The sequence below is a fragment of the Sprattus sprattus genome (assembly GCF_963457725.1).
Source record: "Sprattus sprattus genome assembly, chromosome: 11".
Taxonomy (NCBI): domain Eukaryota; kingdom Metazoa; phylum Chordata; class Actinopteri; order Clupeiformes; family Clupeidae; genus Sprattus; species Sprattus sprattus.
In genome coordinates this window covers 1,828,191-1,855,524 of record NC_137909.1, presented here as the reverse complement: position 1 = coordinate 1,855,524, position 27,334 = coordinate 1,828,191, and the positions used below count along the sequence as shown (strand labels likewise).

The window sequence follows — 27,334 nt, the reverse complement described above, 5'->3', positions numbered from 1 at the left end:
AACATAATGTATGCACCACTTCAGAGTAAGGATTCACACAGGAAACATAATGTATCCATCACTTCAGAGTAAGGTTGACATTCCTCTAATTAGTAAACAAGTATTACGCCTTTACCTTCTTCTCGATCGACATAGTGGCAATGTTCTGCAGCACAATATACTGAACCTCCCTGATTGAAGAGAAGGGAGACGTGTTAGAGACGTGTTTTGTCATTAGCACTTGTGTGTTAAATGTGTTAAAGTGTTAAATGACAAAAATAGATGCTTTCTTGAAAAATTGTAGATGAACCTCTGAGATTGAAGTGACACATGCCAGTGTGTGGAACAGTATTGGAGGTCAAGGGGTGTGAATGCCAATGTGTGGAACAGTATGGGTGGTCAAGGGGTGAGAATGCCAGTGTGTGGAACAGTATGGGAGGTCAAGGGGTGAGAATGCCAGTGTGTGTAACAGTATTGGAGGTCAAGGGGTGAGAATGCCAGTGTGTTGAACAGTATGGGAGGCCAAGGGGCATATATTACCGGTGGCTCCTGAGCAGCCGCACCAGTGACTTGGTAACGATGCTCACTTCATGTTTGGGAGCCAGGTGCCAGTACAACTGGGCCACAGACATCACAACCTAACAGATCATGGCAGAGGGAAAGAAAGGTAAAGACAGATTAGACCTTTTATCAACTAGGTAAGCCTGATCTACTCTGCAGTCAACCTGTTTGTTCAACTGCGTGTGTGTATATAGAAAATATTTGGCCCTATTTTCAAGTGACTGTGTTCGTGTATTTCAATTTCAACAGGCACTGGGTGAAAGCAGTCCTTTTGGTTGTGTGGTAGTCACTTAAATATGGAGCTGCAATCCATTTAACTAACTTAATATGGCTTCCAGTCAGCATGTCTGTGAGGGGGTTGGGGGTATGTGCTCATGTGTGTGTTTCTCACCGCTGTGTTCCTGCTTTGCAATAGTGGTTTGGTGCTCCTCAGAAGCAGCCGGTGGTCTGGGTCCATGATATAGGGAGCATCTGAATTGGACTGTTCTTTCCTCTCCTCGTTAGAGTCATAAAATGACGCATTGTTCTCCTCGAAGTTTGCATCCTTAAAAAAAAACATTAAAAAAAACGAACATATATAGACATCAAAAAGGCTTTCAAATAATAATACCATAATCTGACTTAAGAATCTGAAGGATCTGGAGAAATACTGTATGTAGGAATGGTCTCAGATCCCATGTGTTCACCAACCTAATCACGCATTATAGGAGAAGACTCAGAGCTGTTAGAGCTTGGCAAAGGGAGGCTGCTTTCTTACACTGCTTTGCATCAAAATTGATCACAACTCAATTCAGATTATTCAGATGGAGTCACCAATAGGTTTAGAAACCAGCCCTACTAGACAGACTTGCAACTCTTTGCGACTAGTTGTTGTCGTTCCATTCACACTCACTTGTTGAGAACTTTGAAAAGCGCTATATAGTTGTAATGTATTGTTACTTTCAAGGGAACCTCATAGGACTCCCCCAAACAGGCTGTGACTGCTTAAGCCTAATTTAGGGTCGTTTTAGACGCAGAGCCGTAAGCACGTAATTTACATAAGGGACTTGTTTTAGGCAAGTTTTGATTTACGGTTCCTTAAGGTTCCTAAGGTTCCCTAAGGATTGTGCGTGTTGCAAAGCAAATCAACACCAGAACTGTAGGATTTATTTTGAGTGAAGTAAGCGTATTTATTGCAGCAGGACAAAGGAAAAAAACATACTGGAGCATAAAGGGTAGTGGGCGAAAGGCTTGATGATATGAATACATGTGTTACACAAAATACAAAGGTTGGCAATTCAGTACCAGTGGCGAAAAAGACAGATCACATGATGCAGAAGTTCGTTTATTGACACATCTTATAATGACGGCCACAGCAATTTAAAACGGTGTGTTTATGAGTTACATTATTCAAAGATGAGAGGTAAACGGCGAGAGAACGCCAGGTGTACCTTCTTATCATGAGTGTATGTTATCAGTGCTTGTAAATACAATGGTGTTGGCCACAAGTTAACGCTACGTTAATATTAGCTTTTGTATATGAGCAGACCGAGCTCATTCTATCAAACTCGTGGGTGCATTTGATTGATTCACATCAATATGAACTCAATGAATGATATCACCATGACTCACAAGTGGTGGAAAATGAATAAGAAAGTATTTGTTTGGTGAATTAACACGTTCTCTCCAAACAATCGCGGGTGAGAATGGGATATTCTCTCCATAAATTCGCAGTCATTCGAGCGTCATTATAAGTGTTTAAAGAGGGTTTGTAAAGGAGTTCATGTCTTTGGACCTCTTCTGTTATGTTTGTTCATAATCCATAAGAAAAGGCTTGTGAGACGGTCTGCAGGCTATTCATGATTAAAACAAAATATGGGTCTAAAAAAGACTGTAGTATGCTATGAAACCGGAAACGTGAGACTCATGAAAGGCTGTGGTTAGCAGGCCAATCAGTCTTTGCGAGCTGCGTGGGGCCGGAGGGTCTTTGTCGGATAGTCCGAAATTTTGGGGGACACACTTAAGCACGTAAGGGGGGTTATTTAACTGCGCAAGGGGCTCTTGTGTATCTTACGTGCTTACACGTTGCGTTTAAAACTGAGTATAATCCGGCCTTTACTGTCTGCAATGGCAAGGGTCATGTAGTCGTGAGGCACTTTAGTGTCAGTGTTGCTAATAAGCAAGCTTGCTAATTTCAGTAGCCTTTCATCTTATTCAAACGCAGTTTAAGTGAACTGTTACTGATGTTAGTGAGTATGTTAGACCCCCGTCATGTTTGTCCTCTTACTGGTATTATTATTTGTAGTGTGAATGAGTATTCTATTCTGACCACGAGAATGCACGTTAATGGCATCATAGTTATAATTCTAGGTTACGGCGTGAATGACCTGTAGATGGCAGTATAATAACATAGTAATCACCACTATTATACTGGTATTACTTCTTTGTTGTGTGTCAGATATGTATTAAGCCTTTACATCAGGGCTGCCCAATTTGGGGCCCGCGCTGGATTTATTTTGGCCCACGCTCCGGTCAGAATTATAGTAAGAACGTCATTCGTTAGACAGCATTTTAACTCATTTTTAACAAGGACTCTGTTTCAACGTCATATTTAACTCAGACTGGTTGCAGTTCACTGCTTGGCCACAGTTTTAACATTGTTTCAGATGGGTCAAGGGGGGCGCTATTGACCTTTTGTCAATACAGATCCATATCTATGGTTATCTTGTTGCTATGCTAGCTAACTAGCTAGCTAAGGAAACTTTTACCTTAACCTTAAACGATTTAAATGGAAGAGCTCCGTTTGCATGAAATGATAGCTAGATATCTAGCTGATGTTATAGTCTTCTCAACTTAACTAATACATGTATAATGGAAAAAGGTAAAACCCTCAGGGTGCCTGTGCAACTTCGTATGAACGAGTTCAAATTCACACATGTCAACACGAGTTTAGCAACTGCTAACTGTAAGTACTAATGTGTGTGTAAAGAATGTTGATATGAAATATGAAAACAACCAGTAGTCAATGTGCAAGCTCTCTCTCTCTATCTGAGTTGGGGCAGTCTGTCCTTCAGTTGACGTCGAGGCATGACGTTCTCTCGCTACAAGTTTCACCTGTTCGTGTTCGTGGGCTTAACAAATGTTTGTGGAGGTAGCTTGTGGAGTCAAGTGCAGTCAAGGCGCTTGTTTCCACGGCACAGCTTTCACGTTGGTTTGTTACCTTTTCTTAGCCCTTCTGAGTTTGCAGTTATGTATATTAATGGTAAGGTTAATTGGGTACACACCAATATAATGGGGCATGACCTAACATGAAACTCTGGTTTTGGCCCGCGGCCCTCCACTCCGATTAATATTTGGCCCGCCAAGAAAGAATTTGGGCACCCCTGCTTTACATTCATGTTATTACCTCCAGCAAGGAGGTTATGCGATCGGGTCCGTTAATTTATTTATTTATTTGTCCGTCTGTCTGTGGACAAGATTTCTCAGAAACTACTGGGCGGATCTTTCTGAAATTTAGTGGATCTTGGTCCTTGGACATCCCCATTCAAATTTCAGGATGATCCGGATCTGGATCCGGATTCTGGATCCGGATTTGTGTACCTCCTTGCTGGAGGTCAGAAATCTCGGATTGCTCTTGTTTATGCATACTAATGTATAATTTGTAATTTATACCCTTTTAATAGACCACAAGTCCTGTGTATTGCTGTGCTGCCTACAATAGCGACGTAAACCCTTAAAACTGCATTCCAACTCCAGAGATGTGCTTGCAGGCACACCAGGGTGTCACCACCATACCTGAATCTCAAACTATACAGTCCTTTTCACCCGTTTTACACACACCATTCAATGGACATATATATATATATATATATGATATCGATAGATACAAAGGAATGGTTCTCTTTGGGGCATCTGACCCACTCCTGGTCTAGATCCATCCCATTGTATCTCTGCTATCTTGGTAGTATCCTGGCTGAAAGCATACCCAGGGCCTTAGAGAAGCACATCGCATGACCTTCACAGTGCGTCACTAGGGGTCAGTATGTGATTTTTGTCATATACACTGTGTGCACAATTATTAGGCAAGTTGTATTTTTGAGGATTCATTTTATTATTGAACAACTACAGTGCTCTCGGTCAATACAAAATGTCAATAACCTCAAACCTGAATATTTAAGAAAGTAAAAGTGAGGTTTTGGTTTTCTTAGGAGAATATCGATGTCTGCACAATTATTGGGCAACTATGAGTGTGCATAATTATTATGCAACTAAATGAAAAACGACAAATTTCCCATCTCACTTGTCTGTGCAGCAGCAACCACAGCCTCCCAGACACTGTTCAGAGTGGTGTACTGTTTTCCTGCACTGTAAATCTCCTGTTTAAGAAGGCTCCACAAGTTCTCAATAGGGTTTGGGTCAGGTGAGGAAGGGGGCCATGTATTATTCTTTCATCTTTAAGGCCTTTACTGGCTAGCCAAGCAGTGGAGTACTTCGATGCATGAGCTGGAGCATTGTCCTGCATAAAAATCATGGTCTTTTTGAAAGATGCAGACTTTTTCCTGTACCACTGCTTGAGGAAAGTGTCTTCTTAAAACTTGCAGTAGGTTTGAGAGTTGATTTTGAGTCCATTTCACTAATTTCAACCCAAAACGGTCCAATTAGCTCATCTTTAATAATACCAGCCCATACCAGTACCCCACCTCCAACTTGCTGGCATCTGAGTCGAAGTGGAACTCTGCCCGTTACTGATCCAGCCACGGGCCCAGCCATCTGGTCCGTCAAGAGACACTCTCATCTCATCAGTCCATATCACCTTTGAAAAATCTGTCTTCAGATAGTTCTTGGCCCAGTCTTGACGTCTTAACTTATGTGTCTTGTTCAGTGGTGGTCGGGTTTAAGCCTCCCTTACCTTGGCCATGTCTCTGAGCACTGAACATCTTGTACTTCTGGGCACTCCAGGTAGGTTGCAAGTCTGGAATATGACAGCACTGGATGATAATGGGTTCCTGGTAGCTTTACATTTGATTCTTCTCAAATCTTTGGCAGTTAATTTGCGTCTTTTTTTCTCAACACGTTTCTTGTGACCCTGTGGACTATTTGCAACAAAACCTTTGACGGTTCTGTGTTCACGCGCCAATATCTTAATAATTTCAAGAGTGCTGCATCCCTCTGAAAGACTTTATACAATGTTTGTCTTTTCAGAGTCAGTTAAATCTCTTTTTTGGCCCATTTTGCCTTAGGAAAAGAAACTGCCTAATAATTATGCACACCTTGATATAGGGTGTTGATCTCCTTAGGCCACACCCTCCCTCATTTCACAGATACATAACACCTGATATGCTTACATCCAATAAGCATTCAAGTTTATACAGCTTGGAGTTGGAAAATTTGCATAAAAATTATGATATGGTCAAAATACTCACTTGCCTAATAATTGTGCACACATAGTAGTTGTGTGCGGGATTAATTTATTTACAGAAATAACAAAATACAAACATGACATGCATAGTACTCATGTGTAGGGATGGGTATCGTTTGGGTTTTTTCCGATACCGGTACATAACCGATACTTTTAAAACGATACCGGTGCTTAAACGGTGCCAGAACCGATACTTTTCTTTTTTTTAATTAAAGACATTAAAGGCTTATTTATTGCCAAGGCAAAAAGTTTTCTTCAAATTTAACAATATATTAACTGTTTAAGGTATAATATAATTAAGCAATATAGCAGGAGTGGGAGTGGGGTAGGTAAGGGATAATCCCACAGGTGGTGTTCGGCCGTAGCCATCGAGGCCGAAGGCCGAGTGGTGTAGGCAACAACACCCGTGGGATTATCCCTTACCTACCCCACTCCCACGAGTGCTATATTGCTTTTATAAAACAATTCTACTGTCAACAAATTAACATTTCAACACGAAGTTATTGATTAAAAATGGTTTATTTCGCCATTGTTTCTCCGCAACAAAAAATAGTTCCATTGTCAACGTCTTGGTTTGGAATTTTAAAAACTTTGAATTAACGGTCATCATCAATGCGAAAGTTTCATCGCGGAGTGATTTATTTTTAGCTGTGAAAAGTCCGGTAACTGTAGGTATGTTGACGAATAACCTATAGCATGGAACGTCTCTCGTCCAATCAGAAACAGCTAAATTACGCGCTAGAACCCAATTGTTTTATAAATAAAAATAAATACAAAACACTTGGCTTCAAACCTTTTAACTTCAAACTATGAACAATATATTAACTTATAACAACTGTTTACAGTATACTTTAATAAATATAAATAAATACATAACACACTCTGTACACACACTTCACACTTCAGTAATTCTTTTGCAGAAATATGAGCATGTTTGCCTTCAGAGTAAAACAAATATTATTTTGTTTGCATTTATTTAAACCCACTGGTTTCGTGAATGTGTACTGCCCCTTTAAGAGTTTAGGTTCAGGGCCTCTTGAGTTCTCTCCCCCATTTACACGCAATTTTGTTGTTGCATATGCTGCACGTCGCATTGTTTGAATCTTTTTGTGCGAAATACAGCCACACTTTTGATCGCTTACCTTTCGGCATTTTCTCCGTTATACTGATGGCTTGCTCTGTGCAAAGCTGCCTGCTCTTCGCTGTCATTAGACTGTTGCAATGTTATTTTAGCGTCCGAGTTAGTGCTCTCTTAAGAACTCACATTGAGAAGGAATATCTTTGGATGAGACGGTAGCTCTCCGTTTAATAAAGCGTATCCAACTTCTGCTTAGAACAACCACACTTATCTTGAAACCGAAACCACACACAAGTCAACCCATTACCATGGCAACTCCTCAACACAAATCCTGTTTCCACTAGTCCCATATGGAATGCTACATTATTACCAATGAGCGTGAGCAACGCAGGCGAGAGTCTACATTGGGAGATGGAGCAGTTTTATATGTGCCCCACGAAATCTGTTAGCAACACAAAAAAGTATACAGATCGTACTCAGAAAGATCTACGCCACTAACGTTACTTCTTGTTAGCTATCGCTAGTTTTGTAAAATTATTAATCTTTTAATTGTAGTCCTGAATTAGTGTTTTGTGTTAAACTGAAATAGCCTAGTCACTTATGAATAGTGCAACACTCATGTGCGCTTTCAGTTTACCTTAAGCGGTAAGCAGAGTTTCCCTATTTCAGGGTATACTGTCTTTAGACAGGTGGGGTTATGCTTACAGTACCAAAAACTAGTTAGGCTCAGCAGAATGGCAGCTGTACCTAGTCAGACATTCAGACTCTGGCTAAAAGGGGTTGGTTCCCTATTTGGCTAGTGTTAGAGACAATTCATATATGGAGGTACAATTACATACTATTCTGGGATTTCTGATGGGTATAAAAACAGTTTGCAGTCTCTATCTAGTTAGATGTTGGATTCCGGAGTCCTGTCTCCTGTTCGTCTTCTGTCTCGTGTGCGTGGCAATAAACACACCAGCTCCAGTTCTCCTCAACTTTGACTCCTGACTTCTGATTTTCGACTAGAAAGACTACGCAATAGGCTAAGTCTAGTTTAATTCTCTACAATATATTTGGCGAATCCACGAAGGAACTGAAAGGACTTTGAGAAAGCCTCAGGAGGGCTGTTCATCGCCTAGCTCTTGGTTAAGCCGCTAGAAAAACATGTTAAAATTGGGTAAGAATGCATTTATTTTGCTAAAATTATTGCGGATAACGAGAGCCAGGTTGAAGGACATGTCTTTCCGAGGTAAAAGTCCTCAGTCAAGAATTCTAAATTAAGGAGACTTAAGGTTGAGGAACATTGGAATGGCCTGGTAGTAATATGTTTTAAGTTTGTAGAAGTGTATGTTTGTATACTAATGTCTTGGTGAAGTTTGTAGAAGTGTATGTTTGTATACTAATGTCTTGGTGAAGTTTGTAGAAGTGTATGTTTGTATACTAATGTCTTGGTGTGTACGTATTGTGTATATCGTGTCTAAAGTGAAAGTTTACGGATGAGAGGAGTTCACCGTGCTTTCGTTAAAAAGGTATGGTGTTATGCGCTGATAGTGTTTAGGACTCCACTTACCAGCATGCTCAATAGAGTTACGCATGCGCAGTAGGAGTATAACGCTACAGGCATATACGGTAGTAAAAACGTTGGTATGATTATATGTTGGTGTAAACGTATGTTTGTTGTTGTGTGTAAAGTGGAGGTTACGGATGAGATGATTTCATACCGGGTGGCGGTGAGAGGATTTCACATTTTTTAAAGGTTACGGATGAGAAGATTTCATACCGGGTGGCGGTGAGAGGATCTCGCATTTTTTAAAGGTTACGGATGAGATGATTTCATACCGTGTGTTTATTGAGAAGATCTCAACAGTGATAAGGCTTGGGTGTTCAGAGTAAAGGTAAAGGACTTCTCTGCAAGTGAGAAAGTGTGCAAAGTGGAGAGAACCTCCTTGCAACGTATACATGTGTGTGGGCATGAGACGAGTGAATGTAGCCATTGGAAATATATGCAGATTATATAAAGTGTAGCGCTATGAGTAATGCTCTCTTCGGTGAAGAGTGTGGTATTTATGTTATGTGTAGTTTCAAAGAATGACGATTCTGTGAAATATTGTGAGTTGAAGTATTAAGCATTTAAACTGAAAATAAGGTAAATACATTTAACACATAAAGTACAAAACACAAAGGTGCTGGGAGATAATATTGACACGTTTCCTTAAAGCAACAGACATATAAACACCACACGCAGTTGTTCAGTTATGAATTGTCAATGAATCATAAATGAGAAATTGTCATTGAAATGAGAAATTGTCATTGAATATTCCTTTAAAGGTAATTTCGTGACTGGTGGAGAAAGCAGATAAGAGACTGTATTGTGAGTAGACCTATAGTGAATTGGAGAGAATTTGAGATTATTGTCGTTACATAGTTTGAAATAGAATTGTTAGAGTTGCTTTTAAGGGATTGGAAAGAAACATAAGATAAAAGAATACATTAGGAAATTAAATTGAGGGTTTAATTTGGAAGACCTGTATGATAATACAGTACATTGTAGGTTATTGTGATTATTTTTAATTGACAAAAAGATTGGTGATTGTAAGAATTTGAAGTCGGGAAGGAGTACTAAATTGTGTCCTGAGAGGATTATATGTTAAAGAAAACATTGTAATTAATATTACTCAAGTCAGAGATCAAGAGGAATATAACACATAGGTCTGTTGTAAAAATTTGAACTCAGAGAATGGCTTTGGTAGATACGGAGCAAGTTACCCCTCTGGAGGAGGCTAGTAAATTGTATTTGTCGGAAGCAAGTGAGAAACTATGTTAGCGCTGCATTTTGGTCTCTGGCTGATGACACAATAATAGCGGGAGAAGATTATAGTCATATAGCAAAGAAAGATCTGACAAAATTGAGATAAAGATCAGCACACCACCAGATGAGACTAGAGATACATTTTGAGAAATGGACAGAATCTGGTTGTCCCGTCACGTATCTGTAAGGTAGTTTATGTGCTACGCCTTTAGCCAGGCTGGCAGCCGTGTTTGTAGGCTATTTTGTTTGCGCTGATGTGTTTGTACCTCGGGGTGACCCATACATTTTGAGGAGCTCTGATGTCAGAGATGTGTTGAATGAATCAGTGAGTGTGTGTGTTAGATGAAGGGCATAGATGCTGTGCGGAATACAATAAATCTTGCCACCATTACGAAACCTCCTTTTCATCTCCTGTGTTAAATACTTTGAACGCCCAACCACCCGCCAACATAGATCACCAGAGAACAACGTAGAGTTTCAGTGGGCCGTTGATCAACTGGAAAGATCAAAGAAAACGGGGTCATTAACAAATACTATGAGAAGTTTTGAGGTAAGATAGATGAAATAATTGTTCTCATTAATGGATTTGTGATGGAAACAATAAAACAGGATTGCTCAAAGGCAGACATGGAGCACTTGATTACGAAAATTGTGAAAGAAGAGACATTGATTTTTAATGCTTTAAGGCCAAGGAAAATAGGATAAGGAAAAAAGTTATTTGATAAAATGATAAGGCAATTAAGAGGCATGTGGAGAATGTGGGGTGAGGTGTGGGGATGTCTGAGTGTTGGAGACAGTCCAGAAAAGGGAACAAGATAAAAAGCATTATAACTTAAAGTAAACAGTAATTGATGGGGATCTGTAAATATAACTTCTAGGTAACTTTAGTAGTGAGGTGGAAGAGGACAAATTTCCACAACCAGATTTGTTAACACTAGTGCTCCCATTAAGGTTTAAACAGGAGTAAAAGAGACAGCACACAGTCCATTAGGGGAAAGTGTTGAGATAATTCAAGAATAGAGAAAACAGAGAAGGCAATAATTAAGAATCAGAAATAGCAGGAAAATGCTTTATAACAGAGCTGAGTAGAAATACATTCTGAGGGGAGTGTAGATAGAAAAGAAAAAAGAAAGGCCGACACATATGAACTATTGACTTTGGGGACATCAGGTTGTGGCTGAGTAGAAATACATTCTGAGGGGAGTGTAGATAGAAAAGAAAAAAGAAAGGCCGACACATATGAACTATTGACTTTGGGGACATCAGGTTGTGGCTGGGCTGACCTCTACTACCCATGTGTGCAAGAAAATGATCCAATATAACTCGTCTGGAAAGAGAGATGGAAAGAAAACATCTTGCTTGGATCTATGCCCAAGATCTGAATTCAAAACTAACTGGACTATGTGAGAAGGACAAAGATAGCTCAGGCCCTTGCACCTTGGCTGAGACTGCAACTCATGCCTGTTTCGACGTCTCACAGCAATCCCCTCCCAAAGAGATTCATGACACCTCACGACCAGCTTATGAACAATCCAACTGGACACAGCCATCTTGACAGTGGCAGCAGCCCTCAGAGGAAAGAGGGAGAGGGGGTGAAGGGAGGTGGCAGGTGAATAGGCCTCCGACATGACCACCTACACAGCAAGGACATGTGGACATATATGGTGAGACAAGGATGTGCTCAGCCATGAATTGGTGGAACCAGGGGGTCTAGTTTCCCTGTACTGAGGTGTGTAGTAATAAAAGGCCTAGAGAATTCTACAATTCCAGTATCAATTAATATGAGTGGGAAGGAAGTAAGGATGCCCATATTAATTTAAAATCATACTCCTATTCATTTGTTAGAGAACTATGTGTTTTGCCATATGAGAATTCAAATTGAGTGTACCTGGCTGGACTTTCTTTGACTAATTAGACACCATGCCTCACCATGGTTCTCCAAGCACTTCTTATGCCGCAAATGTAATCAAACCAAGCTGATAGAGAACTATACTGCAGGTAACACTATGGTCCTTCAGACTTTTGTTACACCTCCAAATACACAGGTTTAGAGTAAATGATCCTTATTGATAGTGAGTATAGCCATTATATGTCATATAAAGATAGGGTTAATAAGGGGTTTAAAAGATGAGATGATGCTCAACACAAACACTTAAGATAGATTCAACTAGATATGCATTTAGAATTTGAAAATTAGACATGGTAAACAGGAGAGAAATACAGAGAAAATAGAGACATGAAGAAAAGACGAGTAGAGTATTGAAAGTTTCTCTTATCAGTATTCTTATTTATACAATGTGCAGGCGTCAGTGAAACTTAGAACTAGGCCATTATGGGTATGGAGTTATATGGCTTAAGTGAATGAAAAGGAGGTTTGAAGGAGTTTTGGAATGGTTGGCTTGAGATTAAGGGGTTGTCAGGTGAGAACACATATTCCAATAAGGAATCACAGTTTAGGGTGTATATGGGGAGTTTCGGTAATATGATGGGACTGTATGGATGTGTGTAATTCAAAGATTTGTGGGTATGCTTGTGTGTTTGTGTGAGGAAGATAGGTCTGTGTGGTTTATCGTTCAGATATCGCACACTGAATAAGTACATGCAGCAGTATATAGGAAGGGGCGTGTCTGAGTCCGTGAGAGAAAAATGAGAATCTTCCAAACAGTGAAGATGTGAGTGAGGAATTGTGTTGGTTTTATGTTAACACATAAAGGTATATTTGAATATATGTGGTTTTAAGTGTCTCTTACAGGCTTGGCTGTAATATCTACACTAAGGGGTTTTTGTTGAGGAACAGAAACTACATCGAGGGAAGGTATGCCACGGGTAATTGTACTTTCAGTGGGTGAGGGGCATGAGGAAGGAATGCCATGCCTGTGAAGTATTAGTTTACTAGTGATATATCTTGGTATTGAGTAGGGTTGATGTAGTATGCAGATTGTGAACATCAATGTAAGCCTTTTGGCTATTGTTATGTTACTAAGGGGGGTTAGCCATTATATATTTGATAAGCCATGTGGGCTTTGGTTGTTTGCCACATAGGATTCAATAATTACTTTGCAGTAAACTTAGTACTAGAGAACATACTGAGAAATATGTGATGAAACTAGTTTAGTGGATAAGACCATTGGATAAAAAAGGGGATTAACTGCGGGCATGATAAAATATGAATGTACTATGATGGCCACATGGTAACTTCATACATGTTATTAGCCCTGTTGTTTTGTACGCACTTTGATTTTAAGTGCGTAAGGGGGGGTATATGAGAATAATTTTGAATTTGGGGTTATGGTCACCCTAATTATGGGAGGTTTGGGATTACAATTTGTATAATGCTATGTTTGTAGCATCTTTAATCAAAGAAAAGGAGTGCGGATAAAACTTTTGCATAATACTTTACAATAAAAGGTGTAATCATATAGGTAGTTATGTACTACATAGATATGAAAAGGTATTGGAGATATGGAGTGATTTATATGATTGATTGAGGAATGTCTAAGGACAGGACCAAAATTAAAAGAGGGTAAGTATACTTTTTAAATAGGTGATATTATTTTGTTTTTAGCATTACAGCAATGCTTTTAGTATAACAATAAGAATGTATGGGAAGCATGGAATACAAGTACTGCAAATCATCAATCATATTACACTTTTAGAGCATGTCTAGAGGGTATGTAGAAATTATGTGTACCTGTCATTTCTAATTTTTGGAGATTATATACACACAGGTGGACGCATATGGACTGATCCAGTCAGGAGACTGGGTATAGGGGAAGATTTTGAACAAAAAGAGCTTCCAGCCTATGGTGATGTCAAGGTTCTAGTGTCTAACATTGTACTAACTTTTTGTGGAATTTCAGGACCACAAGGTGATGGGACTACTACAATTTATTGTATTAGGGTTAGAATGGGAAGCATTCTGTTGCAGCAGCTCGACCTGGACGAGAGGCTGTGAAGGTCATGGAAATGCTGCAGTGAATGAATGTTTCTTGTCATTGCAGGAAAGAACTGTTGTATGATATACATGGGAAGTCATTCACATAGAAATAGGACATTTCATGTTGAAAAGGTTGTTGCATATACATTACGAGACCATTGTAAATTAGATGTACACAATTGACCAGAAACTGATTTAGCGGAAATCCGTGAGTACACTGTAGAAGATTATTTCAATTACGAATGTTTTGACATGACTGATAAAGTGCATGGTGGGGAAGATGTGGGTATTTTTGAAGGAAATTGTAATAGAACTTGGACACTGGTTACCAGTGGTCCTTTTAACACTTCAAATAAGAAATCCATGTTATACAGGCAAGCATGGGAGTTGCGAGGACTTGTTCTTATCAGATGTAACCCAGGCATGACTAACTGTACTGATATGGATAGATTCCTAGACGGTCAAAGAACATTTATGTATGCATATCATTTCCCCCATTCTCCGCAGGATGCTCCATTAGCTGATATATGGTGGGCGTGTGGAAAAGAATTTGGCTTAAGAAACACTCTACCTCATGATTGGACAGGGAAATGTGCTAGAGTAGCCATAATGCAACGAACAAAAGTTATTAACGTGGACACAGCACCTGGTGGGAATTTCACAATAGCAATAAATAAACTTTTTAATTTACGGACAGAGCTGAAGCAGAATGCAGGCCCCCCTGAGATGGGTTCTGTATTATCAGACTGGTTCAAGAGCATCTTAGGGGGATGGGGGACCCGGTTTGCTTCAGTACTTGGTATCATTGCACTAATCGTATTGGTGTTCAGTCTAATTGTATGTTGTGTTATTCCTTGTTGCAGGTCACTTGCAGTCAGAGCAATAGCTTCTCAATTTACCCAGATGACAGTGTTGATAAAAGTGAAAGCCGAGTGGGGTTAACAATGTCTTATGGTAACGATGAAGCGCTTGAAATGTTACAGGTTATGAGCAACTAAGACATTATGGGTCAGGGAGGCAGTCCTGACCCCAACGGAGACGTCTGGGAACTAGGTGACTAGACCACATTAGTCCTGGGAAAAAAGAAACAAACAAAGTAGCAGGCCAAAATCAAGTGCTAGTCTGCCCTCGCCAGGCAGAGCGATAGGTGGTTTACCACTATCGCAACCTCTGATTCTACGGCAAACTCAAAGGAAGTTGAAGAATCACAACACCAGCATTCATGTGTTATGTATCAAAGTCTGATGCAATAGTTAATTTACTAAGGAATATAATGTGATAACTCAGGGAAAATGTAATAATGTATGATGTGAACAAAGGGGCGTATTATTATTCTTTAGAGAATTTTCCCTCATATACAGAAAGGCCTCTCAAGGAACTATACTTCCTAGAGATGAATGTAAGCGTAATGTTAAAGTGTAATGGGTAAAAAGAAATTGGATATCCATATTGACTTAACTTCTATATTAAAATTGTTTGCGTATCAGTTTATATAAACAGAGAGTGCCTTAGTAAAAATAGACAAATGTGCTTGTAGCTTTTTAGATAAAGCTATATTTCCATAATTGTGTATTTTTTATTTTTCATATGACAGGCCATATGGGAATGTTCCATGGTCTGTGGGTTGTGAAACTCTCCTAGGCCTACCCTAGGGAGGCATTATTGTTCTGTGATGTAAACTACTGGAAGTTGGTGACATAGCTGCATTGGGTGTTTAGAGTAATGTGATGTTTAGCATAAGGTTAGTTGTAGGCTTTACTGTATAAGTAAAACTGTGCTTGTTTGCTGTGTAGTATAGTGATAAATGTTTAGGTTATAACATGTGTTTGGATAAGGTGTGAATTAATTCACAAAGGGGCGAATGTAGTCCTGAATTAGTGTTTTGTGTTAAACTGAAATAGCCTAGTCACTTATGAATAGTGCAACACTTATGTGCGCTTTCAGTTTACCTTAAGCGGTAAGCAGAGTTTCCCTATTTCAGGGTATACTGTCTTTAGACAGGTGGGGTTATGCTTACAGTACCAAAAACTAGTTAGGCTCAGCAGAATGGCAGCTGTACCTAGTCAGACATTCAGACTCTGGCTAAAAGGGGTTGGTTCCCTATTTGGCTAGTGTTAGAGACAATTCATATATGGAGGTACAATTACATACTATTCTGGGATTTCTGATGGGTATAAAAACAGTTTGCAGTCTCTGTCTAGTTAGATGTTGGATTCCGGAGTCCTGTCTCCTGTTCGTCTTCTGTCTCGTGTGCGTGGCAATAAACACACCAGCTCCAGTTCTCCTCAACTTTGACTCCTGACTTCTGCTTTTCGACTAGAAAGACTACGCAATAGGCTAAGTCTAGTTTAATTCTCTACAATATAATAAAAAAAAATAATAATCTGCTCAGGCACCGAAAGGAAGCACCGAAATCTGCGTTGCATTTCGGTCTGGGTAGGTACGGGTTGTATGGAACCGGTGCCGTATTGGTCCCGGTTCTCGGTACCCAACCCTACTCATGTGTGACTTTGACTGTTTAATGTGTTTAAAGCACAAATCACCACATTGAGACATACTACCAACTTTAACTGTGCTCTGGCATCTTACCTCTCTCCATGGGCTGGTGAACTGTGTGCGCGCGTAGCGTGTCAGCATGCTGATGATGACCACCTGGCCCCACTCCTCCACGTCCACCAGCAGGTTGCACAACTTGCGGAAGTTCTTGTGAATGAGGTCAATGCGGTCGGGACAAACCTCCTCAAACGCCATCACCACACTGCCTGCCACCAGCTGCACAGATTGAAATAGAACAGTAAGACTGGGGAATTAATAATAATAATAATAATCATAATAATAATAAAAATGAACATTATTTGTACAGTGGGGAAAATAAGTATTTGAACCCCTACCGATTTCGCAAGTTTGGCCACTTGCAAAAAAATGTGTGATCTAGAATTGTATTGGTAGGTGTATTTTAACAGTGAGAAACAGAATATCAACCAAAAAATTCAGAAAACTGCATTTTATAACATTTATGACTTTATTTGCATTTTATGCAAAAAATAAGTATTTGAACCCCCAAACAAACAGCAAGAATGCTAGACCTGCACAAGGCTGGAATGGGCTACAAAACCATTGGCAAGCAGCTTGGTGAGAAGCAGACAACTATTGGTGCGATTATTTGTAAATGGAAGCAACACCAAACAAATGTTAATCGCTCTAGGTCTGGGGCTCCATGCAAGATATCCCCTCATGCGGTGGCAGTGATCATTCGAAAGGTGAAGAATAACCCCAGAACTACACAGGGGGAGCTTGTGAATGATCTCAAGGCAGATGGGACCACAGTCACCAAGAAAACCATTGGCAACACACCATGCCGTAATTTTTTGAAGTACTGCAGCACTCGCAAGGTCCCCCTGCTCAAGGAAGCGCATGTACAGGGCCATCTGAAGTTTGCCATTGCACATTCGAATGATTCTAAGGAGGATTGGGAGACAGAATGTGGTCAGATGATACCAAAATCAAGGTCTTTGGCATCAACTCGACTTGCCGTGTTTGACAGGGGGGGGGATGCTGAATATGACCCAAATTTCAAATAAAACTATTGTAATTTAGAGCATTTATTTGCAGAAAAATGACAATTGGTCAAAATAACAAAAAAGATGCAGTGTTTCCAGATCTCGAATAATGCAAAGAAAACAAGCTCATATTCATTTTTAAACAACACAATAATACCAGGCCAGTAAAGGTGAGGATGAAAGACCACCAGATCAGGACCCTGACATGGCCAGCCCAATTCCCCAGACCTGAATCCCATTAAAAACCTCTGAAATGTGATCAAGAGGAAGATGGATGGTCACAAGCCTTGAAAAGAAGCCGAGCTGCTTGAATTTTTGCGTCAGGAGTAGCATAAAGTAACCCAACGGCAATGTGAAAGACTGGTGGAGAGCATGCCAAAACATATGACAGGTGTGATTTTAAATCAAGGTTATTCCACCAAATATTGATTTCTGAACTCTTCCTAAGTTAAAGCATTGGTATTGTGCAGTTCAAAAATGAAGATGAATATGCATCTTTTTTGCTATTTTGACCAATTGTCATTTTTCTGCAAATAAATGCCCTAAATGACAAAAAATGTATTTGAAATTTGGTAGAAATGTTGTCAGTAGTTTATAGAATAAAACTAAAATGTTCATTTTACTTTAACTCACCCCAATAAATAGTAAAACCAGAGAAACTGATTATTTTGAAGTGGTCTCTTAATTTTTTCCGCGGCTGTATATATAATTCAAGGATTCAAGGATTCAAGGAGTTTAATTGTCATTGTAGTACACAACGAAAAACAGTTTGGCGCTCTCCAGCAGCAGTTTGTTTAGATATATAAAATTGACATCAACACACAAAGACACAATAAGAGCATGACAAATATGACAATTCAAGGACAAAGACCAAATTACAGAAATTATTAGAAAAAAAAAAAATATATATATATATATATATATATATATATATATAAATACTTAAAAATGGAAGGCAGTTGTGAAGTGCAAAGATATCATTACACACACACATGCACAGAAACACATTCACTCACTAGCTCACTCACACACCCACACACATCACAATGCACATATTGTGCCCATCAAGTCTTTAGTGCTTTGTTAGGGGGTCAGGTAGGGGCGGGGGTTGAGGGGGTGATGGAGGCTACAGCTCTTGGGAAAAAACTGTTCCTCAGTCTTGTGGTGCGGGCCCTCAGTGTGCGGTACCTTTTCTCTGATGGTAGGGAAACAAACAAGGTGTGTCCAGGGTGTGTTTTGTCCGTACTTATTGACCTTGCCTTCCTCTTCAGGCGGTCATTACACACAGATTCCAGGTCTGGGAGCTCAGCTCCTATGATCTTTTTTGCTGACCTAATCACCCTGGCCAGGTCCCTCCTGCTCTCCACTGTGCAGCCTGAATACCAGACACTGCAGACCTGGCAGAGGATGCTCTCAATTGTGCTCCTATAAAAGTTTATGAGCAGGTGTGTGGATAAGCCAGCCCGTTTCAGCTTCCTCAGAAAGAAGAGCCTCTTCTGGGCCCTCTTTACCAGATTGGAGACGTTAGTTGCCCATGTTAGGTCCTTGGTGATGTACGTCCCTAGGAATTTAACAGAGTCCACCCTCTCCACTTCTTCCCCGTTGATGGTAAGTGGGGTCTGCGTGGTCCTCTTGGGCCTCCTAAAGTCCACAATGAGCTCATTTGTTTTTTCTGTGTTTAGGACCAGATTGTTGTCCACACACCACTAGGGATGGGTATCGTTTGGGTTTTTTCCGATACCGGTACATAACCGATACTTTTAAAACGATACCGGTACCTAAACGGTGCCAGAACCGATTTTTTTTTTTTAATTAAAGACATTAGGCTTATTTATTGCCAAGGCAAATAGTTTTCTTCAAATTTAACAATATATTAACTGTTTAAGGTATACTATAAATAAAAATAAATACAAAAAACTTGGCTTCAAACCTTTTAACTTCAACTATGAACAATATATTAACTTATAACAACTGTTTACAGTATACTTAAATAAATATAAATAAATACATAACACACTCTGTACACACACACTTCACACTTCAGTAATACTTTTGCAGAAATATGAGCATGTTTGCCTTCAGAGTAAAACAAATATTAATTAGTTTGCATTTATTTAAACCCACTGGTTTCGTGAATGTGTACTGCCCCTTTAAGAGTTTAGGTTCAGAGCCTCTTGAGTTCTCTCCCCCATTTACACGCAATTTTGTTGTTGCATATGCTGCACGTCGCATTGTTTGAATCTTTTTGTGCGAAATACAGCCACACTTTTGATCGTTTAACTTTCGACATTTTCTCCGTTATATTGATGGCTAGCTCTGTTTGTGCTTGCTCTGTGCAAGGCTGCCTGCTCTTCGCTGTCAGACTGTTGCAATGTTATTGTAGCGTCCGAGTGCTCTCTTAAGAACTCACATTGAGAAGGAATATCTTTGGATGAGACGGTAGCTCTCCGTTTAATAAAGCGTATCCAACTTCTGCTTAGAACAACCACACTTATCTTGAAACCGAAACCACACGTAAGTCAACCCATTACCATGGCAACTACTCAACACAAATCTCGTTTCCACTAGTCCCATACGGAATGCAGCCTGAGCGACACAGGCGAGAGTCTACATTGGGAGATGGAGCAGTTTTATATGTGCCCCACGAAATCTGTTAGCAACACAAAAAAGTATACAGATCGTACTCAGAAAGATCTACGCCACTAACGTTACATCTCGTTAGCTATCGCTAGTTTTGTTAAATTATAAAAATTTAAATAAAAAATCTGCTCAGGCACCGAAAGGAAGCACCGAAATCTGCGTTGCATTTCGGTCCGGGTAGGTATCGGTTGTATGGAACCGGTGCCGTATTGGTACCGGTTCTCGGTACCCAACCCTACACACCACTCTGCCATGTGTTCGATCTCCTGCCTATAATGGCACTCGTTGTTGTTACTAATGAGCCCCACCACAGTGGTGTCATCGGCGAACTTGATTATGGTGTTGGATGAGTGTATAGGCACGCAGTCATGGGTGAAGAGCGTGTAGAGGGCTGGGCTGAGTACACACCCCTGGGGCGCACCTGTGTTCAAGGTTACAGTTGAGGATGTCATATGCCCTATTCTGACATTCTGTGGTCTGTTTGAGAGAAAGTCCAGGATCCATGAGCACAGTGAGGTAGGGAGACCAAGATTAATGAGTTTGAGGACCAGCTTATGGGGGATTATTGTATTAAACGCAAAGCTGAAGTCCACAAAGAGCATGTGTTCGGGTGTTCCAGGTGGGACAGGGCTGTGTGGAGTGCGATGGAGACAGCGTCCTCTGTGGATCTGTTTGCCTTATAGGCAAACTGGTGGCTGTCCAGGTCCACAGGGATGTGGTGTCTGATGTGCGCCAGTATCATCCGCTCAAAACACTTCATGATTTCTGGGGTGAGGGCGACTGGGCGGTAGTCATTGAGGCAGGTAATGGCAGATTTTTTGGGGATGGTAGTGGTCTTGAGGCAGGTGTGGACTACGGCTTGTTGCAGGGAGAGGTTAAAAATGTCTGTAAAAACTCCTGCTAACTGGATGGCACATGATCTAAGTATAGGTCCCGACACCCCATCAGGGCCAGTGGCCTTGCTGGTGTCAATTCTACTCAAGGTGGACCTCACTTGGTGGTGTTGAAGAGTGAGAGTCTGCTCCTCCTCTGACCCTGACATCTGATGCTCCACTGTTACCCCACTGTGCTGCTTGTCAAAGCGGGCAAAAAAGCGGTTTAGGGTGTCTGGGAGGTCCCTGTCCTTGCTAACCAGTGTGTTCTTGTGTTTGTAGTCAGTTAGGGTTTTGATGCCTCTACACATGCTCCTGGTGTCCTTGCTTTCAAAGTGACCCTCAATGCGCTGCCTGTACTTGCCTTTGGCCTCCTTAATGCCCTTTTTTAGATCTCGTCGGGCGGTGCTGTAGGCCAGTGTGTCACCTGACTTGAAGGCAGCATCTCTCGTCCTGAGCAGCAACCTGACATTACCGTCAAACCACGGTTTCTGGTTAGGGAATACCTTGATGGTTTTGGTGCTCAGTACTGTCTCGGCGCAAAACTGAATGTAATTCAGGACGTTAGAGGTGTACTCCTCCAGGTTGGCTCCCTGCGAAAATACCTCCCATACTGTGCTCTCAAAACAGTCCTGTAATGATGTATAGGGCCAATAGTTTTCCGCGAAAACGGAAAACGGACGGAATACGCGGAATGGACCATCTGAAACGGAATGGCCCACTGAAAACGGAATTGCAACTTTTCAAACGGAAACATAATTTTGTGCATCAAAATCGCCCAAAACCCCCTGTATTTTACCCTGTAAGACTGAATTTCTTTCAAATAAACACAACAACGATCGCAACAATGAACAAACATTAATTAAAGAACAAAAGCGGTCAGAAAATGTCACGTCTGCGCTGAACTCTGCTCCGGCCACGCCCCCCTTTTCAACGGTAGTCACGTTAATTTGCTCATCTTCCCAATCGCATTAAAAACTAAAAATGTTAAGTCTTCTGTTGTGTTGATGGCTGGCAAACAACAATCTAAGAAGGGCACGTATTATTCACTGAGTTACCAAGCAGTCTAATTTATGGGGACTAATTAGCACTGCACTGAATTACATTACCATGAGTTATGCTACACAATAACAATTACACAACTAATATTACTAGATACATACAATAGTGGACATTACACTAGGCAACATGGATCTCATTCATATCTCATCCAGTCGAAATCTTAACAGGATTGAACCCATCTTTATTACAGCGTATCAACATAAGAACAGAACATAGCTAAATCTCCGCTTAGCATCATGCTAATCACTACTAATAGCACGAGCAGGTAGCCCAAAATTTGGTATTTAATACACAATCTATTACAGAAGCAACTTCATGAAAACCCTTACTTTCATTAAGTATGCACATAATGCCTCACATACAGGTCGAACAATGATGATTTAAGCATTGGAAATGTATAAGGCACAGTATGGTCAACTACTTAGCGACAAACTGAACTCGACAGTATCTTAACTGTGGGTGCTGCACGCAAGCAAACAGCGTTGCTAGGCAACATCACTATCAACAGAGTTTTTCATACAGTTAACGTGCAGAAAGGCATTATACGGCTGTTTTTATTTTTTTGACGTGGAATCACGGAATTACCAAAAACGTGACACGGAATTTGCTTTTTTTTGACGCGGAAAACTATTGGCCCTAGATGTAGCAGCCTCCTCACTCCATACCTGCACTGTCTTCACAACTGGTTTGGATCTACAGACAACTGGTTTATAGGATGGAATCAGTGTCAAGGAGATATGATCTGATGATCCAAGGTGTGGGGAAGGTGCAGCTTTATATGCCCTCTGTATATTTGTATATACTTGGTCCAGTGTGTTATTATCTCTGGTTGGAAAGCATACATTTTTGTGGAGTTTTGGTAACAATTTATTGAGTTCTGCATGGTTAAAATCCCCTGCCACTATCAAGGCACCCTCTGGATGTTGGTTTAGTTGGCCGTTAATAAAGCTGTACAGTTCCTCCAGAGCTAGTGTAGTGTTCACTTGTGGTGGGATGTAAACAGCTAGGATGAGAGTTGCAAAAATCTCCCTTGGTAAGTAAAACGGCCTGCATTTCAAAGCTATATATTCCAAATCTGGGGAGCAGTGTCTCCCAATGACATCTGCAGCCGTGCACCAGTCATTGTTTACATAGATACAGACTCCTCCCCCTCTGGTCTTACCAGAATATGCAGTCCTGTCAGCTCGATGCACAGTATATAGCTCGCCAGTCCGATGGCTTCGTCCGGAACAGAGTTATCCAGCCAAGTCTCTGTGATTACAGTCACGCAGTTGCCCATGTTGTTCGATGCAATCCTCAGCCTAATCTCGTCGATCTTATTGACAAGTGACCGGCAGTTTTGCAAGAAAGAGACTGGGACTGTCGTTACCATAACCGCCATTTTCGTAACTGACATTACAACTTGTCCACTTTTGGTTGACAGAGATAAGTGTAATAGCTCTTAATGCTTCTAACATTTATGAGAGATTTATGTGAATCATAGACATAAAAATAACCCGTTTAACCGTTATTTTACCAGCAGAGGACTACGGGTTATACAGTTGTGGCTGATATGATTTTTGTGGCAAGAAACAACTGTAAGGGGGTGTTTTTACTGTTGTAGTATTTATACACGCACCTTTTATGCATTTTAAGAGGAAAAGGACTACAGCTTTGAAGCCATGCCCTATACCTTGTATAATCCTTAATGTAGAGCTTCTCCATTTTTACTCTGCCTACTAATCAAGATGATTTTCAAAACAATGGCACTACGAGACAAGTTAAGTAGTGGGCTATAAATATTATTTGTCAACATCTGCAGAACCCTAGCAAAAGTGAAAGACTTACTCTAAGATTGTTACCATTTCCTGTTAATCCCATTGTATAAAACCTAGGAGAAATAGAACACTTTTATCACCATGATGTGTCCTGACATTTACACGGCTGAAGACGTGGTGAGGGCTCTGGAGGGAGGAGCTGAAACTGAAGTATATTGGATCAAATGTGTTCTCCCCTCACTCTCTGTCTCATTGGAGGAGTAAGCAATTGGATATTGTGACTCGCCTTCCCATACAATATACAATCAAATATAGCTGTTTAATCTCTTACCTCACCAATGCCCCTGGTTTGACAAAATCAAATGACATGGCTTTTCCAAAGCTTTCAATGAATTTACTGAATTCTGATACTGAGATTTCCTTTACATTTTTAAAATAATTGTGTTCTTTTTTTAAACTGTCACACAAAAAATAGAAACAAGTACAATTTCGTAATTTAAAAAAATCTGTGACCTTGGGAACCCAGACATATAAATAGTTCAGATAAGATTGACCATTGCACAGTCATCGTTAACTTAAAGTTGCAAAAACTAGCAGTTAACTCTGACACAGATGCTTGCCCCATGGGATTGCATACAGTACATCTGTATCCCCGGCGCCTATATTCTACCTCTACCTCTCTACCCAACCGGCTCACAGCACAGTTTAAACTTCAACTACTGGAATTGTAAGGTGCAGCGATACTTACTGTGCTCTTGTCTTTAAGAAGTTTCTCTATTATATCAATCAGTTGCTCCTTCTGGTCGGGGTCCAGGCTGAAGAATTGTAACAGACAAAACATTTTCACTTTGATGGCAATGAATTCCAGCATTTTACCCAACATTGAACAGTTTAACAGGAACGGACATGTGTCGTGGCTTAAATGGCAATGTGTGCACCTGTAGAGCTTCTGGATGGCGTGGGCAGCGGTCTTCCTGACGTATGGAGAGAGGTCAGTGGAAGCCTCCTTTATGGCGAGCATCATAATCGGCACGATGATGGGCACACGGATACTGGACAGCACCCTCAAAGCACTCGCTCTGATCAGCTGGTTAGAGTCCTGAGGACAAACAAAATGTCAACAAATAGATATCACACACACACACACACACACACACACACACACACACACACACACACACACACACACACTTCAATGGGTAATTCAATTCAATTTAATTTAATTGGCAAGAGATTTGTTATGTCTTGCAAGGTGTTGAAATGGTGAAGTAATGAGTATGTCTTGACTTTCGAACAGGAAATGTTTATAATTTCACCAAGCTTTGCTTGATACAGTTCAAACCTCACAGGTTATGGGCTATGGTAGTTGTGATGTCGAAGTGCTATCCTAATATGAACTTCTATGAAGTACTACTTTGGCTTTTGAGTGCTGGTCAGGCTGAAATCCCTTAAGCTAGTGATAGTCTGTCCAATTCCTTCTGAAGCCAAACACCCTAGGCCCAATATTGATGAATTCCCTGGCGAAGACACAATGGCAACATTGAGGAAACTCTCTGCATGAATATTAGGCCAAAATGCATTCAATTGATCTGTCCATTCTGGCTAAGTTGCAGAATATAATCATGTAGTGATGAGCAATGTTTGTCGTTATAGTTTTCACAAAACGTATAAAAAATTAAAAGAGCTGTAGATATTAGAACAGACAATAACAGCCGCTCTTCTTCTTGGCCCTCAACTAGAACCTGGACATAGTACACTCAATACCATACCCCTTTAGAAGTACACTCAATACCATACCTATTTAGAAGTACACTCAATACCATACCTATTTAGAAGTTTTACTAGACCAAAAACACCAGGTACATGGTAAAAGGACTGGATTTGACGAAATACAAAACTGAACAGAAGTGTAAATAAGTTCCTATGTAATCACCATGGGGGACATTTAAGGTGGTCTGTTACTCTGAAGTCCATCTTCTTTTAAATGATTTCTAGTTTTGGTAACAGTTTTTTTCGATAGTCTGCCTACAGAGACTTTACAGATAGTTTGTTGAATTTCAAGTTAAGTCTATCTTATTGTGCACTGAACATCCCCTTTACCAACCCAACTAAGCATCCAAATAAAGTGTGGCCCTGGAGTTGTTGTGTTGTCTATTCTGTCTGAACTCCCACTGCCTTATGCTTTCACCCAGCATACATTAGTCAGAACTTCAACTTTCTTTCCACATTTCAATGACTTGTTGTAAAAGGGAGGTCTGAGTATTTTATGTGCATAAATGACCTGCATATGTCTAAACCCTAAAAGGATAAACTGATACACAGTCAAATACAATTTCACTACACAGCGCACCACCAAACTTATACAATTCCATTATAAACATCCCACAGCTGTGTTTAGCGTTGACAAAGATCCCTGCTTGAAGCATTGAAGTGTAGTTGCTTTGCACAGCATTCTGTATGAGCTTGAATGTGTTTTTGTTCAAATTATTTAAATTTTCGGAAGTCCATTTTAACACAAGTATAGTTTATAAGTGCGTAAGAATGACACTGGAATACAAGTCACTGCAATTTAGCTATTTTTAATGAAACATAGTTTTAACTTGATTTAAGGAACTGTTCTCTGATGGTTCATTTCTTTTTGGTTCCAGAAATCATCTTCTACTACTATATAGTGCACATATAAGCACTGACATTCATTTACTGCAAACTCCATAACAAGACGCTTATCATACAAATTACATTTATTCTTTTTAAAAAGGCTATGAAACACAATCTTACACATAATCAGACATTTAGCTATACTAAAATAATGATTTTCTTCGATCAATCTGGTGTTAATAGCAAGCTATGCCAGCAACGTAAATTGATGAAATTTAGTTTGTTAATGCCACAGCTAGCAATCCGATAAATATTCTTAACATAGTTAAAGATCTACAATAGGTAGAAACCCTGTGGGTGCCTGTTCAGCCTCATATTAACACAAGTTCATATTGATGTCATGCCAAAATAAGTTCATATTACACACTTTAGCAACTGCCAACTGTTAAGATGATTCCCTAAGCTAGAGATGGCTAGGATAGTTTATAGCAAGGTAAACTTGCACGAGACAGTCTGAACTGAGTGTGAATTAAACTGTCTCATCTGAAGAGGAAGAGAGTCAGCGAGAGGACCATTACCGCTTTCCCTGGCAGAGTTACCGTGCATGTTACTGACTACCATGTGAAAAAAAGCATTCCCATGTATAGGACAGACCTGAGTATTAACCGCAGGGCTGCAAAATCAATGTTTAAACCGTGGTTAATAGTCAAGGAATTACAGTAATGACAGGAAATCTTCTTTACAGCTTCTTCTCAGTGCACAAGCAGCTAATCAAGCACAGCTTTGTGAGTGCGGTAGGCATGACTCCTGCATTGTGAAGGCTACTCGCTGATAATAAACTGACAGATGAGATTAATATAACCAAGTCGTCACTATTCGGAAAAAAACTGCGAACCAGGGAGCAAGACGGGCATCATTTTGTGTTGTTTAGTATTAACAGTTGCGGTCACTGGCAGAGTTTGGGTTGCTGTTGAGTGTCAAACATGAAAGCAATCATGCTTTGGATTTGGATGTGTGCAAATGTTGGAGTTGATGTTGAAGTAATGTTACAGGGCACTGACACACACCAGTTTTGAATGTGTCAATCACATCTGATCACAA

General features: G+C 40.3%; 1 protein-coding gene across 1 annotated transcript in view; it reads right to left on the bottom strand.

Moving 5' to 3' along the window:
• Nucleotides 1-27,334, bottom strand: part of ap3b1a (adaptor related protein complex 3 subunit beta 1a) — an 81,203-nt gene that overhangs the window by 38,766 nt on the left and 15,103 nt on the right. Inside the window, exons 5-10 of the mRNA XM_080847927.1 lie at nucleotides 24,574-24,734; nucleotides 24,384-24,450; nucleotides 16,334-16,516; nucleotides 932-1,084; nucleotides 520-617; nucleotides 116-170 (exon numbers count right to left, since the gene is read on the bottom strand). Of these exons, the coding sequence (XP_080704053.1) occupies nucleotides 116-170; nucleotides 520-617; nucleotides 932-1,084; nucleotides 16,334-16,516; nucleotides 24,384-24,450; nucleotides 24,574-24,734 (717 nt within the window). The remainder of the gene's footprint in view (nucleotides 1-115; nucleotides 171-519; nucleotides 618-931; nucleotides 1,085-16,333; nucleotides 16,517-24,383; nucleotides 24,451-24,573; nucleotides 24,735-27,334) is intronic.